This window comes from Artibeus jamaicensis, unplaced genomic scaffold, assembly GCF_021234435.1.
Source record: "Artibeus jamaicensis isolate MK-2021 breed Jamaican fruit bat unplaced genomic scaffold, CSHL_Jam_final scaffold_537, whole genome shotgun sequence".
Classification (NCBI taxonomy): domain Eukaryota; kingdom Metazoa; phylum Chordata; class Mammalia; order Chiroptera; family Phyllostomidae; genus Artibeus; species Artibeus jamaicensis.
This window is the reverse complement of record NW_026522047.1, coordinates 31681845-31696908: the sequence shown is the minus strand read 5'-3', so window position 1 is coordinate 31696908 and position 15064 is coordinate 31681845. Positions and strand designations below refer to the sequence as shown.

At 41.2% G+C, this 15064-nt stretch overlaps 1 protein-coding gene across 2 annotated transcripts in view; it reads left to right on the top strand.

Moving 5' to 3' along the window:
- The window catches only part of SH3RF1 (SH3 domain containing ring finger 1), a 154490-nt gene that overhangs the window by 91179 nt on the left and 48247 nt on the right, over positions 1-15064 (top strand). For both annotated transcript variants that reach the window (XM_037140375.2, XM_037140374.2), the window contains exons 3-4: positions 7060-7335; positions 8170-8265. In XM_037140375.2, the coding sequence (XP_036996270.2) occupies positions 7060-7335; positions 8170-8265 (372 nt within the window). The remainder of the gene's footprint in view (positions 1-7059; positions 7336-8169; positions 8266-15064) is intronic.

Below are 15064 nucleotides of genomic sequence, written 5' to 3'. Positions count from 1 at the left end.
CACCAACAATTTGCTTTGTACAAAGAGCTCAGCTGCCCATTCCAGAATGTATCGTGTTTCCTGAGCGTGCTGAAGTGGACACCAGTGAGCAGTCCTAGCTCTCATCTCCCCAGGTTTCTCTGTGCCACCTTTGTGTGCCCAGGTTTCCCAGCGATCTCAGGGAGGGGGGAATGATATTCCTTCTTCAGCACTCCCGCTCCTCTCAAGTCTCAGTGTCCAAGTTCTGTGTAGCGTAGGAGGCACTAAGGACAGTTTCAGAAACACAGGCTCACAGCCCCCGTTCAGGAGGAGCCCTGGAGATACATAGGTACATCGGTGCATGTGTTGTGCGATATATTCAAAGCCGGGGGCCTGACTGTCCATAGCATTGTCTTTTAGGTTGCTTTTCTTTGGATATGGTGACTTTCCACTTAGGTGTTCCCATCTGAGCACTCAGCCCAGTAGAGACAGCATTTTTTTATTTATTCATCCAGCAAGAGTCCACTTATAGACCCGAGGTGAATGCTTATGACGTAATGTTGCTGCCTTGTCTCCTCTCCTTTTACTCCTAGTTTCTTTCTTTTTTTTCTCTCCCTTCAACGCTTCCTTAAACCATTCATACCACTAAACCAACAGGGCTGCAAATAACTATAACTGGCTGATTGCTATTTGGTCACAAGCTGGGATAGAAACCTCTGTAAGAATCGGTGGATTGGGTTGTAGCAGCTAAGTGTGAGGAGGGGATAGAGAGTGTGAGCCGGACCTCAGTGTGCAGAGAGGAGTGGACGCGTGTGGACTGTGATCAGGAGCGGAGTGCACCAGGGCCCCAGAGCAGTGCACAGCCTGGCCTGGGCGAGCCCACTCCCTTGAAGCCACAGGGAGCTGAAATCAGGTTCAGAGTTGAGGCACTAGGTCTGGCCAGCGGGAAGGAAAGTACTTACGGAGAATTCTGAAGAAAGTGAGTGTGCAAGAGGGGACAGTAGGAATGGAGACTGAGGACAAAAAAAAATCAGTGTGAATGGAGAAAATATGTTTTTCTTCGTGTGTTTATTCATAACTGCTATCCTCAAAGTGCTGGTTGATATGATTCAAGTTAGTCTGATTAGAAAAATTTTATGTGGCGAATTTGGGGTGGGTGGCAGGTAGAAAGTGATCTTCCACAAGGAGGGCAGAAAAATGCCCTCCACAAATAAATATTAAAGGAAAAAACCAAATAGAAAAGTGGAGGGATGATGTCCCTCCACTCAGTCCCTGTATGTATTGCTTTGGAAAAATAACATGTGCTCTGGCTGGTGTGGCTCATTGAATCGAGCACTGGCCTGTGAATCAAGGGGTTGCTGGTTGGATTCCCAGTCAGGGCACATGCTTGGGTGTCAGGCCAGGTCTCCAGTAGGGGGCGCATAAAAGGCAGCCATACAGTGATGTTTTTTCTCCCTCTTTTTCTCCCTCCCTTCCCCTCTGTCTAAAAATAAATCTTTAAAAAAACTTGTAATATTGTTCTTTAATGGTTGTTATATTGAAATTGAAATATTTTAAGTGATGGTTAAATAATATTTAAGTGATGATCCAACCTAGCCTCCTTGAGATTAATACTTAAGACATTAACCATTAAAGAATCAATATTTTTATGAAGTACTGTTATTATTTCCTGATAGATATTTCATGTTGTAGGGAAAAGCCACCATGTATTTTGTTGTACAAAGGAGGTTTTAAAAAACTTTTCCCTCAACCCATTTTGCTACTTATTACTCTATGAGCAGTACCTTCAATTACTGTGATTTCCTTGTGCCTCAGTTCTTTCTGGATAGTTTTTGAAAGTCAAGTTGGAATCAGCCAGAGTTTGTGCCAATTTAGATATAACTAAATTACTAAATGATACACATTTTATTGCTGTTCCCACAACAAGAGTATCTTCTGGATATTCCTTTAAGTGGGTCATTGAATCTTTTTTCTTTATGGAGCACTAAGAAATGCATGAAGGAATTTGAATTTCAAGAGGCTGACTTGCATTTATATCGGAGCATTGGCATTTAGAGTCCATAAAATAAATTGGCAGTGAATGTTTTATTTACCTGTTAGAATCTCAGCTGGATCATCAAATAGCACTTCGCCAGATATATTGGAATACACTTGACGGCACAGAAATGGAGTGTAAAGCATTTAATCAGAAATATTTGTGTGTGTAGATCTCATGAGAATTTTAATGTCAGAAAAAAATACCTGTACATATAACATAGAAGCAAAAATTATTGGGGAAGTAAAACTGGCTCGCTGTCATATGTATTCTTTTTTTAATATATACGAGCAAAATAGTCACTATTTATGGAAATGTATTTGAGATTAAGAATTGTTATACTGCTTCCCCTGTCACAATTGCCGAGATTTTTGATAAAGCTGGCAGCATGACTGACAGCTGCAAGCCCAAGGTTAGACTGCAGAGTTGGTTTCTCTGTAGCTTTCTCTCCTTTTAAGCCTCCCTTTCATGTGTAGCCAAGTGAAATGTAAGCTCTGCAGATCCTCAGGGGCCTGGGCCTGATGAGAGGATGCAGAAGAAAGGCATCATCAGTTTGGAAAGCCTGCCGAAGGCACCGAGGGCAAAGGGCCCAGGTGATGACAGGACCCCCAGACCTTTGTAAGGAGATGAATGAGGAGGCAGCGCCTCTGAGAGCTCTGGATGTATTTTACTCACAAGAGTAATCCTAGGCTATCAAACCAATTGTTTTGGCTCTACCCTTCAGATGTTGCCAAAGAAAAATACATTCTTTTATTGTTCTTCCAAGTCGTTAACCGTTCCTCCTTAATCATCTGCAGCCTGTGTGGGAATAAGTCTTTTAAAGATCACTGAACTTTGCTTGATTTGAAATCAGAGTAGAATCCATTTCATTTAATGTGGGGAACCTCCTTTTGAGAAACTTGACACACACTGGCTTCTTAGCCTCTTAGAATTGAATTGAAAAAGAAAAACACAGCCAGTTGCACAAATGTCTGCACATGTGTTAGATTGCCCTAAGCCTTATGACTGTTTGTCTGTGCCTATTGATCACTGAAATAACCTTAGCAGTCAAGACTTAGCAAGTCAGTGTGAATGAATGAATTTCAGGTTGCAGTTATAGGCATGTAACTAACTAGGCCATCCACAATGTCTAGTGAGTGCTGTTACAGGTTTTTGCCACTCCTTGTTTAATGATTTTAGAAACACTTAATATATTTGCTTTGGTGGAAAAGTTAATAAGTCCGTTAGGCCACTGGTGTGGAGAAGTGATGTGTGAAGAGATAAATTCCCTCGGTTCCCACAGCAGCGCATCACAAAAGAACCAGCACACTGCGGATTGTTTGGGATTTTACAGATCTCCTCAAGGAGCAAGTTCAGAATGGTTTCTAAGAGTGCTAAATCAGTATCCCCACGCATTGGTTTGGCTGGCATGGATTTGGGCAGAGTGCGCCAAACAGAGCTAATTGAGGTGGGGAAAAAATCGAGAGCGCAGGCCATAATGGTGAATAGAGTTATTTGTCACCGAGTTTGTAATAGGATTTTCAATTAATTCATGCAGGCATCCAGTGCCTTACATTAACCTTGTCAAGATGAACTACAGCCACCTCTAAAATGCCATCCCCTATTAAACGGTGCATGTCAGTGAATTTGTAATTTCTTCTGTTCAACCAGGAGATGAATGGATTCCACTCAGAAAACAAATGTGTGCTTCAGACGTGCACATTTTGAAATCCTGAGCACTTCCTCGGAGGAACATTCTTTGCATTGTTTCAGTGACTATGTATTAGAATGTAATTGCTATGTGAATTCGTCCGAAAACTAAAGCATCCAGCTGTATAGAGACAAATACATTTTCAGGTGCTGCATTTCACTGGTGAACAGGTTTTTCATTCCAGGTGACGATGGTGATGATAGTGATAGTTCATGCCTGTAGCACTGACTGCCTCCTGGACCATTTGCAGTGGTTTTCGTACATTAATTCACTAAATCCTCTCAAGAACCCAGATGAAGAAAATGAGGCACAGAGAGGTTAACCTGCTCAAGATCGCACAGCTGAGCAGGGATTCAGATCTAGGCACTGGGCTCTGGAGTCTGTGCCCCCAGCACGCGCCCTCCCCTGCCTGGTGGCAGTCCCATCAGCTACGTTCCAAGGGTGGTTTTACTGCCTTGTTGTCAGTGCTCTGTCTCTGAGTGGCTCTCTCTCTCTCAATAATATTTATTGCTGTGTTTGCTTAGCGTTATTTCCTCAAACCTATCTTGGGAAATATTGTTAAACTGTGATAACCAGAGTTCAAGAAACACGTGATAAAGAAGAGAATGTACTGAGGCGTCTCTCTGTGAGGACAGAGATTAGAGTCCTTCCTCAGAGCTGGACACCGAATGGAATATGACCAAAGTTCACAGGACTGTGAAGCCCCAGAGTTCCCGAGGGGCCTTTCCCTTTTGGGGAAACCAAAGGGCACAGCAGGATTGTTGACAACACTAAGTCAGGGATGGGTAACAGGAGTCAGGCCTTTAGAGGAAGGATCTTAAGGCGGAGTTCAAAAGTCCGCAGGCACATGCAGGTCCCAGGACTTCCGGAAGGCTCACGCCCTCTCTCCCCAGGATACTGGCCTCTGGAACAGCTCTAATTAACCAAACGCAGCATCACGTGGACCAGGCCAAGACAAGAGGACTGCCAATAGCGTTTTGGGATCCAAGAATTGGCTAGTTCCCTTCAGCCAAAAAAAATGAACAAAAAAAAAAGTTTGGCTTTTATAAGTAGGTCAGACTCTAAATCTCTGACTAGAAACCAAACTTAAAAAACTATATTATGAAGGTTTGTTGCCATCAAGACTATAAAACTTTGACCTACTTTTTTTGTGGGTGGGGAGCACTAGGGAGAAGATAATAACATGAGTAATGCTCCCCATTGTTCTACTTCATTAGAAAGATTGAACTTAATAAAACTATTTCAACTAGTGTCGGCCTGTGCTTCTGCACAAAGCTCTCCTCCTACCAGCCCACTTCCTGTCCCTTTCCCACCCACTGCCTGGCTCGTCTGCCTGGCTCCTGGTTCTACCCGGGGCTGTCTGAGCTTCCAACCGGGGAGTGGCAGATCACTGCCTGAGGAAATGGCACTAGAAACTCTTTGACGTGTCACTCAAGACTCTCCATAAGCTAGCCTCTGCCCACCTCTCCTGTACTTCATATCCCATAATTCCTCTCCAGGAACACCGTGTTACTGATAAAACCCCACTCCCTCTGCTCAGCACGCTCTGTGTCTTTCCTGGTGCCATCTTCTCTGCCCGCAAAGCCCTCACTTTTCTCTTTTCTTTTTGTAAGTACATTTTATTGATTATGCTATTAACAGTTGTCCCATTCTTTTTTTTTCTCCCGTTTATCCCCCTCTGCCTAGTACCTACTTCCCTCCAGCATTCCGCCCCCCTTAGTTCATGTCCATGGGTTGTTGTACATAACAAGTTCTTTGGCTTCTTCCATTTCCTATGGAATGGAAGAAGCCAAAGAACTATTCTTAACCTTCCACTGTCTATTCTGCACCTACCAATTTTGCTTGTTTTTCCCTGTACCTCTTCCCCTGTTCTCTCCCTCCCTCTCCCCCTCCCTACTGATAACTCTCCATGTGATCTCCATTTCTGTGATTCTGTTCCTGTTGTAGTTGTTTGCTTAGTTTGTTTTTGTCTTTGTTTTTTTTTTAGGTTCAGTTGTTGAAAGTTGTGAGTTTATTGCCATTTTACTGCTCATAAATGTGATCTTCTTTTTCTTGGAGAGGTCCCTCCAGCTTTGCCTGGCTAACTCCCATGTATTCTTTATGACTTGACACAGGTGTCACTTCCTCCAAGAAGTGTTTCATTTTTCCACCTACCAGGGCCTATGCTTTCTGCTCCTCTGTCCTGTCTCCATCGTTGCCTTCTCTATCCTTGCATAACTCTATCATTGCATTCATTACACACTGTATTGTAATTAGTTCTAATATCGTATCCCTGAAGGATAAGAACTGAGCCCTGTTCCTCTTTAAACCCTCAGCACTAGCATGTTGCCTGGTAAAAAGGAAAAAGCTCAATACATGTTTTCTGGATGAATGAATAAGTACATGAAAAGCTGGAGCCCCGTAATCTCATTCAGCAAATTGCTATAAATATGTTCGATTTGTCGTTTATTCTTCAAATCAGTGATAGGCAGAAGTGTCCCAGAGAGGCCTCAGAGCTTCTTAAAGTGACAACTAATGCTCAAGAATGGGTGCTTCCACTGCCATTGAGAAGTTCCATATGTAATCCATTTAAAGATTGGGTTGCCTTGGGACACACACACATTTTTAAACCTGCCATTTGAAATCTTAATGCAATGCAGTAACATTTAAAACCTCAACTGTTAGCATATCCACCTAACAGTGCCTATAATGAGGAATGTGCAAGGTTGAATGATCTTATAGAGACTGTGAAAGACCATCTGCCTATACGTTTATGGATTATAAACTGTGAGAGGGCAGCAACTGTGGCTGTCTTACTGTGGTATTCTGGACCCTGGCACATAGTAGACCCTCAATAAATACTTGAGTTTATGAGAGGGTAGGACCTACTGTCCACATCAAAAGCAGTTGAGAAAGTTTTGCCCAAAGTCAAACTCTTGATTCTTAACCAAGCAATCTTAAAGCAGTCGGTAAATGAATAAATGCTGCTTCTGTTTAAATTTTTCTTCTCAGTACTTATCATTTATCCTGCTGAATAAAGTGATTACTGTCAGAAAATAAGTTGGCTTTTTATGAGTTTTTGAATCTTACACCAGACTCCTGAGCCAGACCCAGCGGTTGTATTTCCATGTATTAAATACCCCAAACGAACGCACTAAATTAGACTTAGGGGTAGAATGCTAAATCACAAAGGGTGTGTGGGTGGCTACTGTTCTTATTTCAATGAGACATTTGTCCATTTGCTGGACCTTGGTAAGATATATGTATAGTTTTTGTATGCAAGATGTTCTTCCGAGGACAAAGTGTTAGTTTGACCGTGGCTTAAAAATAATGATCACAGCTAAGTTTCAGACATTTGGGGGATGCTTTTTCATCAAACCTCATCTCTTTCTTTAAGGGGATACCTCAGTTACCATGTGCCAAAGCATTATACAACTACGAAGGAAAAGAGCCCGGAGACCTTAAATTCAGCAAAGGTGACATCATCATTTTGCGGCGCCAGGTGGATGAAAATTGGTACCATGGGGAAGTCAACGGGATCCATGGCTTTTTCCCCACCAACTTTGTGCAGATTATCAAACCGTTACCTCAGCCCCCACCTCAGTGCAAAGCATTGTATGACTTTGAGGTGAAAGACAAGGAAGCGGACAAAGATTGCCTTCCATTTGCAAAGGTAAAGTTAGAATAAGATTGTTTTCCTCTGGTCAGCTGTTCCTCTGTACTGGTTACATGGCAGTGTGGCTTGTATTTCATGTCGCAAAAAAGGTACGATAGTTGTCTGGGGACTATATCACTGTGCTGTTAAAAATACCTGGAAGCAGACTTCTCCGAGTCACATAGGAAGGAATTTTGTGCTTGGATTGTTCTATATGGAAGATAATTGGCTGATGCTCTGTGTGGTATTATTTCATATTTAGAGCTTAAATTTAATTCTAAGCCACTTTACAGGGTAGGTATGCCATTCAGAGATTTCAGTTCACTATGAATTGTGTGAATAACAAAATGAAACATCATTACTTCCTTATTTTATATGTTAATTTCTTTGCTGAAAAGCACACAGGAATATATCTACTGAATTGATAATATGTGTATGCTTTGGAATTTTAAGTAGGTAGGATATTGTATTTTTTGTAAAGAAAAACAGTAGGATGTGAATTTAAAAATGGGCATTGGTGTATTATCAGAGAGAAAGTGACAAGAGCCTGAGAATCAATCTAAGACAAGTTCAGGAAGCTGGGTAGCACTTGAGGTTGCAGTTTGCGAATCTAAACGAAACAAGCAGCCAAGCATTGTATAGAAGGGGTTCCTAGTTTAACAGTTTTCTGAAAGGACACCAGGTTGATTGAAAGTTGCCATTTAGTTCATCAAAACATTGCATTCATGTGCTAAAGATATGTCATAGCATTTTTATTCACGTACTCTTTAAGTGTCAGTCTCTTTATTGAAAAGGAAAATTAAGTGACAGGATTGATGGGATCAGGTAGACTGATGCTCATTGTTTCTTCAGGATGATGTTCTGACTGTGATCCGCAGAGTGGATGAAAACTGGGCTGAAGGCATGCTGGCAGACAAAATAGGAATATTCCCAATTTCATACGTTGAGGTAAGTTAATTTGTAGAAACGTATATCATGTTCGTATACAGCTTAGCAAATAAATCTTAATTACGCCATTTGAGGATTAAGTCCTAATAATCATTTTGCGATATAGACATATCTTAAATCGTTAGGTTGGATCCCTTAAAAAAACAAACAGTGTTTTATGTCAATAATATCTCAGCAAAACTGGAGGGAAAAACAAAGACAAAAATCTAGTCTATTTAAAAAAAAAATGTCCTCCTAACACAAAGCCCTGGGATTGCCCGGTTTCTGGTCGTTGGATGGATAAGGAAGAATCCCGGATCCTGCCCTCCAGTAACTGAGGGTTCCGAGACTCAGAAATGTTTGAAGCTCTTCACTTTGGCCCCTGCTCAGTGTGTTCCTGTGTCTTGTGAAATGTCGCCCTGTGCTTCCTGTCAGCACCTGTGCTGTTTCCAGGTGTTCTGTTCCATTTGCCAGCTTTGGGTTCAGAAGGCTGATAAAGTTCTTGAGTAAGATGGAAGATGAGTGTACCTGTTTATTTGTTCACTTTTTTCTTTTGCTGTCTGCCGCATCAGCAGAATGAGAATAGCGATTTTTCCGAGGAGGCTTCCAGTAAACTTCAGATAAATGAGTGAATCTCTATCCCATCCCAGCAGGAGCCTGTCCTGCTCCCCCTTTTTAACCAACTTACTCAGAAAGGTTACGGCCAACCTGATGCAGTGAAGTCTTTTTAGAGACTATATCTGAAGTAACATGGTTGTATTATTTTGAAGATAATATGAATTAAAAATGAACTAGGGAGTTGCAGTTTATAATAGGCCTTCATTATATGATACATCATAAACTTTCATGTCCTTTAGTTGAAAGAATGTCTTGCTGAAAACAACATTGAAGGTATTTTCAAAGAATGAAACACAGCCCCACCAACCATACAAGGTTGGTTGAGGTCACAGAGGCTTCTGGAAACATAAGTTCTTAGTATCCGTGTAATGGATAAAGAGGGGTTAACCAAGAGGAGTGGAAAAGGTGAATTGTTATGGCAGGAAGAATATTTATGGAGGAAGACAGGCATGTGCAAAAAACAAAAAGTAAGAAATATCACCAATTGCTAGGGAACTGAAAGTGATTCTGTTATTTAAGATATCAAAGCATATAAAAAAAACCACCATCACTTATTCTCCCATCTTTTTATCTGAGGCATGTGTTTTGGCATGATTCTCAAAACTAAAATGACACTCAGCTTCTCCCACAGAGAGTGAGATTGCCAAAGCTTTCATAAAATATCAGTTCAACTATTGTATATCCCTGGAAAAGTAATTTAAATCATCTACGAGCCTTGAACTTTATCCATACCCTTCAGATATTCCTTTTTATTGAAATATTTTTTTTCTCCTTTGAAAGTAAACACCAAAAACAATTCTTAACTCCCAGGCAGACCTTCCTGTATATTATTTGTATATGATAACTATGGATCATGGAAAATGACAGTCATTTCCAAGAATGTCAGTAGTTACACTGAAGAGCGTGGGTAAGCACAAGCTTAGTAATGAAAGCCTGTCTTTACTTGTTAGGTATTATCAGCATTGCATGCCAGCACTCGGTGTGTGATGCATGAGGAAGGATTGCTGTGCTTTTATTATTGAACAGGTGTAGAATTGCTCAGATAGGCATAAAGATCCACCTAGGGGAAGTCCAGAATCAGATAGAGTCGCTCAAGTCATTGGATTGTTTCCTCTGGCTTGAGTTGGAAAGATAGACTGCTGCCCAAATGGAAAGTATTTTCTCTTCTGCCTCTTTTCTCTCAAATGTGTATTTTCCTCATTTGAACCAGAATTGTGGCAGTTGAGACCAGGCAAACAAATCATCTATCTCTCGGAGACTATGACTATTTCTTTGATGTCAGGCCATCAGATTGAAGTTTCTGATGGTGAGCAAAACATCCGGGGATTAGTGACACCTGGCTTAGCCTTTAGGGTAATAAAGGGAAAGCAGATTTCCATAGCAACCCACCCAAATTCTACAACTTTAAATAAAGTGTAGACTGTCTTACAAGGCAGGCTCAGATAGAGGAAAGCCAACTATAGGAGTCAAACTTGTGGCTTTTTTTCTGAATATTGTTCTTTCTTTAAGCTCCGTGAACTGCCGTAGGGCTCAGGCCATCCTGAATGTAAAACAAGCTGTGTTACAAAAATGCATTTGTGAATGATTTTCTTATATCTTGTAAACATACATTTACATGTCCATCAGTTACCTGCTTTTGCTTTTTTCCCAGTGCTGCCCAAAACTGCCCCCACCCCCACCAGATGTTTTGAGAAGATCAAACGTGATCATATATCTCAGAGGGTCTGGCACTGCTGTGTCTCATGCATAGTGGTTTGGAGCTCAGAGTAGACTGTGAGTCAGCGAGTGCCAGAGTGTAGTCGTGATCAAATAAAAGAATCTCACCACCACACGTAATGAGGGAAATGAGTTCAGAATTGAATCCCAAGTCACCAGAGAAATGTCTTTGTTTGCCACAGGCTTGTTAGCAGAAGCTGTAACTCCCCTTCCACTCCTTGGTTGGCTTTGGTAGTGGAAAAGCCCAAGGAACTTACTTGTGGCAGAAACTAAACCGGGTGGTCGTCGGGGTAGGATTCCGGACTAGAGTAGATTCTTTGGGGTCAGAGGTTCAGCTGTCGCATTAAGTGAATTGCAAGGAGCTAAGCATTAGAGGTAGGTAAAGAGAGAATGGAGTGGGAGGACTGAGATAATGCTACTGGAATAGATGGCTCTCTCTTCCTGTCTTCAGTCGTCCTTCCTCTTCTCCCTCAACTTTCCGTAACTGGAATACAGCCTCTACCTGTGTTAGCGTGGGTAATCAAATGGTGGTCGTGGTATCATGACTTGCAAACAAATGACCTCTTATAAAGTACAAAATTCTTCAAGAGAAAATCGGTTGAGGAGAGTGAGTAGGGGCGAGAATGGCTGTATAAATGACCTTGAATTCTGTCCCTCAGAGTCTTTGTTTAAATTTTTCAGATAGCACTCTCTTACTTTGATCACATTCACTTGTCGCTTCTGGGGATTCTCATCAGACCCTTTCTGGTCATCACAGAGCACGGGTGGCAGACACAAGGCCCCAGGCCGGATCCTGCCCTCCACCTTGTTTTATCCTGCCCGGCACCTTGTTTCTACCCTGAGGCAGTGCCAAGCTCTCACTTAACTGTTAAGGAGCAGTTACATTTATACAGTCCTAAAGTTACATTTCGCCCTTTGAAGGCAACCTCGAGGCTGATGTGGCCCCCGGTGAAAATGAGTTTGACACCCCCTGCTATAGACGTTGTGGATTCTGTACTGTTTAGACAGGATCTTCCTAAACTTGAGCAAGTTGAAAATAATGAGGGGTAAGAGTTTCTTGGAAAAACCCAGGGAATTCTTGAAGACACCATGCCAGGGTATGTATAAATGAGTATATTTGTCAAGAACTGAATGCAGTTAAAAAAGGAAACCTTTGTTCAAAAATACCAGTCTTCCACAAAATAGAGGGGAACATTTTAACACCCTCAGTGCTCGGAGCTGACTCACCCAAGTTCAGCAGTCTTTTAGGTGAGGAGACTTGATTCTTAGCAAGCAAAAAGTTTGAAGGAAGGAAGTGCAAAACACCGGATTTTGGACATTTTTCAAACATTATTGTGTATTGTAGGTTCGTGATACACTATAAAATTTTATTGTTTATCATTTTACTTTGATTTCTAGTCATTTGTTTAAAATACCACTTGCCCAGTTTTTTAAAAAGTAGTATTTAGCAACTTGCTCCTTTGCTGTAGATACAGTAAAAATCAGCATTCCTAATGGCATGTGCCATAAAGTAACCCTAAGAGTCAAGTACGCTTAGTCTTTAGTACTGCCAGAAAGAAGGGCCACGTGTCTCATTCTTTAGATTTCACTGGAATGGCACTTCTTCTAACAGACTTCCCCTCACCACCTCACCTAAAGTAATTCTTCTTCCTCTACTTTCTGTACTTGACACATAAGGCAGTGTGGTCATGGGGAAAGAACTTGGATTCTGAACCCAGATGGCTGAGATTCAGGTCTTGGGTCTGCCACAAAGTGTCCGAGGGACTTCGGGCCTTGTCTCCTCATTTGTGAAATAACAGAACCCCTTCACAGGGTGGTTCATTCCAGTGATGCTTATACACAGTGCCGGCACCTGGTAAGGGCTGTATAAGTGATCACTCTAATTATCACCTACGTTATTATTATTCCTTCATTGCACTTCTGACTCTCTGCAACTGTTCCAAGTTATTTGTTAATGTGGTTACTGTCCCCCAGTCCTCCATGCCTCCATTAGGAACTCCGGAGGTCAGCATCTTGTCTTTCTGGTTTGCCTTGTTCTCCTGAGGTCCTTGCATGGCATCTTCCCCCTAGTAGGCTCTCAGTATATGTTGGTTGAATGAATGAATGAATGAATGAATGAGTGAATGAGCAACCTAAGAGCCTTTTGAACCTAAACCAAAAGCAAATGGGTTTTTAGATGTTGCCAACTTTTACATTTTCTCAGCTGATATTCCCATCATTCACCACCTAGGCATATATTTTATCATCGGTTTGTCTTCATGCCATCTCAGGAAGTGACAGTCCTCAAAGTTGGTTCTCTTGTGTGACCTTAGTGAGGTCTTTCAAAAATGAAGCTGGGCAAGTATTTGGTAATACCAAATTTAGAGTTTTTCCAGATTAAGATGATGGTGGATTGTTTTGGACAGCCTGGGGATTAGATCATGGAGCCTCTGTCTTTTATCTCTAATATAGGGAAGTCTCCCTGATACTTTCTAAGATGCATTTTCAGCTGCTTGAGATTATTTCTTTGGTTAGGGTGGCCTTTCTGTCAGGGAGCCTCATTTAAAAAAATAACTTTATTGAGATATAAATGATATGCAGTAAACTGCACATATTTAAAGTGTACAGTTTGATGAGGTAATGTATGTTGTTCTCAACTTTTAGAACCAACCCAGAGACAAATCTTGGGAGACCTTCTTAGGTGTAGGGAATGGAATCGTGTTACCAGTCTTAAGGGAAAATCACGTGTGTGAGTCTGAACCCGACTGAAGGGCAGGAGTACAATTTCCAAGTTAGGGAATTGGGTGATGTCATCTGCGTTCTAAGGAGTAAGAAAGAAATGGAGGTTTAGGTATGCAGTTTGAAGTTGCTAAGGTGACTCAGAGGAGCTAAGAAAAGCAATGTTAACTTTATTTCTTAACTTGAAGCCTTTGTCTTGAAAATAATGATAGCAGAAGCCTAAATAATACTCTTATTTCATAATCAGAGTTGATTGAACTATATGAAAAGATATTCTATCATTTGTACTTTGAATGCATTCTTTTTCTTTAAAATTAAAAAGTGAAATGTTCAATTGATTGAAATCATTTTTATTACATATTTTGGGGGAAAGTTGGAAAGACAGAATTACTATATTACTTAGCATCCAAACCCCACCCCCCTTTATTTCTGAAGTAAATTATTTTCTATAAAAGCAGTTTGAAGAAGTTGTTGGAAAGTCAGAAAAGCAGAATTAGTATGTTGTTTACCACTAATTTCTCCTTAGATCCTGAAAAAGTTAGTTTTTATAAGTGAAAGTTGAAGCTATTGTTAATTAATTAGTGAGGGAGAATTATCCCGTTTCTTAGCATCGTAAGCATCTTGTATTCACCTTTGATTCGGACTCACTGATACCTCTCAGCAGCATTTTTTAGCATGGTGGGCTGTGTCTCGTGGTGCAGGTTTGCATCTCTTCTTACTATTATCAGCTTGATACAGGTGATTGTTGCCTTTCTTCTGCCACAGTGATAGAAGGAAAAATGCTCTCTGGCTGCTGAATTTCTAAGGGCAAAGGCAGGTCTCCTCTGGATTCCAAGAACCACTGCCTAACAGATACACAGCTACGGGCAGCTGAACTAGACTCAATCTGAAAAAGGGTCCTTTAGATTAGATAAGGAATCTTATTTAGGGCAGTTTATGCTCCATCTGTTATTCAACAGCTTCTCACTAATTCAAGAGTTTCCTTTTGTTTTCCATTAGGAAAACTTCAGGGAGCTGAGAGTCTAAAGATCAGTTAATGTTTATTGAGTTCTCTCTGCATGAACGGACAGTTTCCGGTGCTCTGGGTAGTTTTATAGAACATAAAAATTCAGGTCTCCTGTAGAGCCTTAATCAGAGGCCAAGGGTAATGACCAAATCGTGTCTAATGTCCACAGTCACTCCCCAAGGAACCCTCAAATTCTTCAGCCTGGCCACATTGCCCTACACATACCCAGAGCCCCAGCCAAGTTGGTCTGCTGATCATTCCTGGGAAATACATACCTCGGAATTGCTGCCTTTACAGCTCACCTGGGACAGGTCTCTGTACCTGTATCTGTGGAAAACTCAACCTTTTTCCAGGTTCTGATGAATACTCTTATTTCTCATGAAGTCTTTCTTTCCCGATTCTTTTGTGCAGAAACAAAACAGAACAGAAGACAACACAGAATAATCCCCTCCTTGCTTTAAAGTTCTACAAAATGCTCAGTTTGTTACCATTCATATGCATTGACACATGCAAAGAGTATAGTTCTATGTGCAGATGATTTGGTGTGTTCCTGTGTCGGGAGCCAAATCTTACATAAAAATATTTTAAATTATTCCCAGAATATAATTGCATTCCAGAAGAGTTGGAAAGGAAGTAAATAACCCTTAGTCCCATCACATATAATTTTGTTAAATATCCTTCCATTCTCCTTCCTTGTGCTTTAATGATATGACACGCACGGTTTTGCCTTTCTATACATTATTATAATGCTGCTAACCAGCA